The following is a 3,913-nucleotide window of genomic DNA, read 5'->3' on the forward strand; positions in this document are numbered from 1 at the left end:
CACACTCTTCACAAATATCATCTTGAGCATTAATATGAGAAAGACCATTCAACATTCCTTTGCTTGAGAGAAGCTTTAGAGCTCTGAAGTTCACATGCCCGTACCTCACATGTCATAGCCATGTACTATTCTTTATGCATGCACTTAAACATTTTCCAGTAACATGCTTAATATCAAGAGAAAACATCCTATTTTTAGACATAGGAATATGAGCAATAAGTTTGCTTTGTTTTCTCAAACGAAGACTACCATCTTTTAGTTGTATATTAAAACTTTTCTCAAACAATTATCTAAGACTAATAATATTTGTTTTTATGTCAGACACGTAATAAACATTAATAATGTATGTGTGAGCTCCATCTTTAAGTTTGATAAGAATCTTACCAACGTCTCTTACTTGGATTTTGGATGCGTCTCCAAACGATACTTGCTCATTCACGGTTTCATCCAACTCGGCAAACATATCTTTACGCCCGCACATATGATTGCTTGCCCCGGAATCTAAGTACCACAAATTCTTGTTTGTGGATCTCCATCCTTTCTTGCTTGCAAAACTATATCATTGTCATTGCCTTCTTTGGATGCATAATTAGCATTCCCTTACACATTGTTAGAGCGGCATTCCGTTGCATAATATCCAAATTTGTTGCAAGTATAGCATCTTACATTTCTTTTGTCATACCTTTGGTCTCTACCTTGATTGTTGTCTTTACTTTTTCCTCGGCCTCGAGCAAAGCCCCTGCCACGACCTCTACCTCGGCCACATCCACGGAACTCGCCATGGTCACCGCCGTTTTCTTGCAAACTTTCGATCTTTGACTCTTCTTTCTGGTAAATAATCGTGAGCTTGGTTTGTAGAGCCTGCTCCATAGGCTCTCTCTGTCTTCTTTGCATTCTTGCTTCATAAGCTTGTAGAGAGCTTAATAGTTCTTGCACCTTCATTTCTTTCACATCTTTTGATTCTTCTATGGCCACAACTACATAGTCATACCTTGGCTCCAATGAGCGTAGAATTTTCTCTACGATGCGACTATCTTCAATGTCGTCGCTATTTCTTCTCAATTGGTTGACAATAACCAATACCCTTGTAAAGTAGTCTGATACACTTTCAGACTCTTTCATCTCTAACGATTCAAATTCCCCTCTCAGGATTTGGAGATCCTGAAGGCGAATACTTTTTGCTCTTTTATCACCTTTGTATGCTATTTGTAGGATCTCCCATGTCTTTTTGGAAATTGTAGCTTCGGCTACTTTCTTAAAAGTAGGTTTATTAAGAGCTTTATAGATAAAGAAAAAACATTCTTATCTTTTTTCTTTTGTTCCGCCATTATCGTTCTCTGTGCCTCCGTTTGATTGACTCCTTCTTGAGGCACTTTATAGTCTCTTTCAACAATATCCCACAAGCCTTCGCTCTCCAGTAATGCACTCATTTGGATACTCCAATTATCATACTTCAAATCAGCAAGACGAGGGATACATATTTATAGGCTTATTGGATAAGCACTAATAATCTAGATTTTTTTTTTAATTCTATCTCCACGAGACTCTATTCTTATCATGACACCTCATCAAATTCTATCCTATCACAAACTCTCATCAATAATTACCACCTCATCATTCTATCTTCATAAACTTTTATCAACAACTCCCAACAAATTTTGTATATCATCAATAAATGATGCATCAATCCCTTGCCGATTCGGGCTACTGAATGGTTCTGGAAGTGCAAACTGTTAATTTTGCTAACTCAAATTATACAATATTATTGGATTCAACATTATTTATGCAACACTTGGGATCACCAACACAGTGAAACAAAGTATAAAACACAATGCATAATTCAGACAACTCATCACGAAACAAAGAAGATCAAGCACTCGATCGACCGCATTATTTAAGCAGCATAGCTTCAGCGTGTCCCGTGCACGTCCATGGATGCCCTAGACAACGGATTAATTCACCTTCCTGCAGTTCTTCCTAATCTCGCCCTTCTTGCCGGTCAGCGGCCGGATGTCGCTCATCTTGATCATCCCCACGACGAAGTCGTTGAAGAAGGCAGCGGTGTTGCCGGCGTAGTACTTGACCAGGGGCACGCTGTTGCTGCCGCCGGTGGTTTTGAAGAGCTCCTGATCGGAGTGGAGGAGGCCCTTGAAGGCGACGAGGTTGTTGTAGTAGTCGTTGTCGAACACTGTCGGCGTCTGCAGGTCCAACGGTGCCAGGTTGCTGTCGCCGAAGCCAACGGGTCTGGGGCAATTGGCCTGCCTCATCTTCGCGAAGGAGCCGTCGATGTCGGTGTCGTTGTAGATGCGGTCTCTGAAGGTGAAGCACTGCGCTAGGCCTATCGTGTGGGCACCTGCACATTGATATATTATATATAATAGTAATTAATAATTAACGTCAAAATTAATATGATCAATCTGATAAAACATGGAGAAAAACCAGAAAGCGCGATCATGTCTCCTTGTGAGAGCCCCTTCCTCGCGAAGAAAGCAGTGAGATTGGCAAGGGACGAGAAAGGCGGAGGAATTTCCGTGTTTGCTTTTGCGAAGCTCGCCTTCCTCGAGTCCCTTCTCCCCAGCTTCACCTCCCAGTTCGGCCCTCCCAACTTGATTAGTTTATAAAATTATTATTAATAATAATTATTACTGGAGTTTATTTAATTAAAATTAATCGATGTAGTTAATTACGATCGATACTCACAGTGACGACAGAGTCCCTAGAAGTAATTGCCAAGATATCGGCACACGACACCACCCCGGGGCACACCTTCTCCACCGCCGCCTTGATCTGATCGATGACGTCAAAACCCCTGACGGAGTTGTTGTTTGGCTTCGCCATCTTCTCCCCTCTAAAGGTCGGCGTGTCGTCCAACAACAACGATGCATCACAACCCTACATATATATATATATATCGTACTGATTATAAGTAATTAGAGAAAGAACCAGAACGATAGTTATGACAATATATATATATAGTTTAAATTATTACTAGAACAAAACAATCATGGAAGAGGAGGCGAAGAAGGGAAGCTCCCATCCTCCTCTCCTTTTGGATGGCGGATTGGACTACCGATCTCACGGTGTCAAGCAATCGGGGACACGACCTGGCGTAGAAGTCCGTCGAGAGCTGGTGCGATGCGCCGCCGTGGTTGAGGAGGAGGAGGAGGAAGAGTGCCAGAAGAGGCAGAGAAGGAAATAAGAATTTAGAGGAAGCCATTGCACTACACAGTAGAATTAACTTAGCTTGTGAATTGAATTAACGATGAATAAGAAGTGTGCATGGCAGCATGGGAACATGTAACAGTTGGAGAGCATTTTATGTAGAGGGAGATGTGATGGTGCAAGTGGTATACTCTTGAATATAATTAATGGATGGTCATTATTTACCTGCTACTTTGGATTTGTGTGCTTATGTTATAGCTTGAATGAGTTGCCATATCGACTCTGTAGTTTAGTATTGGAGTAGTAAGAGACGTATGCGTGAAGTTAATTAATGTTGCATGTACATGCATTGTCAACTGCTCTCAATGTCAATGGTTTGGTTTATGAAAATGGAGTTCTTTTAGTAACAAATCTGTGGAAGATTTAGTTAAAAAAGGGTTTGTAGTTTACCACTTCAACCGGTGCGATCGATGACTTCCAGCTGGGGGCACGAGTTTTCTGCGTTGAAGCCATCAATTTTAAAGATACGTATACTGCTAATAGACAAATTAAGGTTTGTGCAGGGAAGCATATAACACTCCCACATGTGGTAAGTACTATGCTCTATTGCCTGACTGGCACAGTTGATGTAATATATAGATTACGGGATATAGCTGGTGTAAAATGCATCGCAATCGCAGATCACCTAATCCGATGTAAAAGGTCACATACTCAACGAAGTTCTTGTAATTTATCTTCCTTCCTATAGGAC

The 3,913-nt window shown here is 41.1% G+C and overlaps 1 protein-coding gene across 1 annotated transcript; it reads right to left on the bottom strand.

Moving 5' to 3' along the window:
* Positions 1-1,752: 1,752 nt before the first annotated feature.
* Positions 1,753-3,274, bottom strand: LOC122038690 (peroxidase 4-like). Its single transcript, XM_042598610.1, has 4 exons — positions 2,990-3,274; positions 2,701-2,892; positions 2,440-2,605; positions 1,753-2,353 (listed from the first exon to the last, which is right to left on the bottom strand). The coding sequence occupies exons 1-4, from the start codon at positions 3,215-3,217 to the stop codon at positions 1,953-1,955; spliced, it is 987 nt and encodes a 328-aa protein (XP_042454544.1). The 5' UTR covers positions 3,218-3,274; the 3' UTR covers positions 1,753-1,952.
* Positions 3,275-3,913: the final 639 nt, after the last annotated feature.

The sequence above is a fragment of the Zingiber officinale genome, chromosome 1B, assembly GCF_018446385.1.
Source record: "Zingiber officinale cultivar Zhangliang chromosome 1B, Zo_v1.1, whole genome shotgun sequence".
NCBI classification, from domain to species: Eukaryota; Viridiplantae; Streptophyta; class Magnoliopsida; order Zingiberales; family Zingiberaceae; genus Zingiber; species Zingiber officinale.

Coding starts and splice junctions, on each gene's coding strand:
- LOC122038690 (XM_042598610.1), bottom strand. CDS start 3,217: ATGGCTTCCTCTAAATTCTTATTTCCTTCTCTGCCTCTTCTGGCACTC. Junction 2,606..2,700: donor CTAGGGACTCTGTCGTCACT/GTGAGTATCGAT, acceptor AAACTAATCAAG/TTGGGAGGGCCGAACTGGGA. Junction 2,354..2,439: donor AGACATGATCGCGCTTTCTG/GTTTTTCTCCAT, acceptor ATCAATGTGCAG/GTGCCCACACGATAGGCCTA.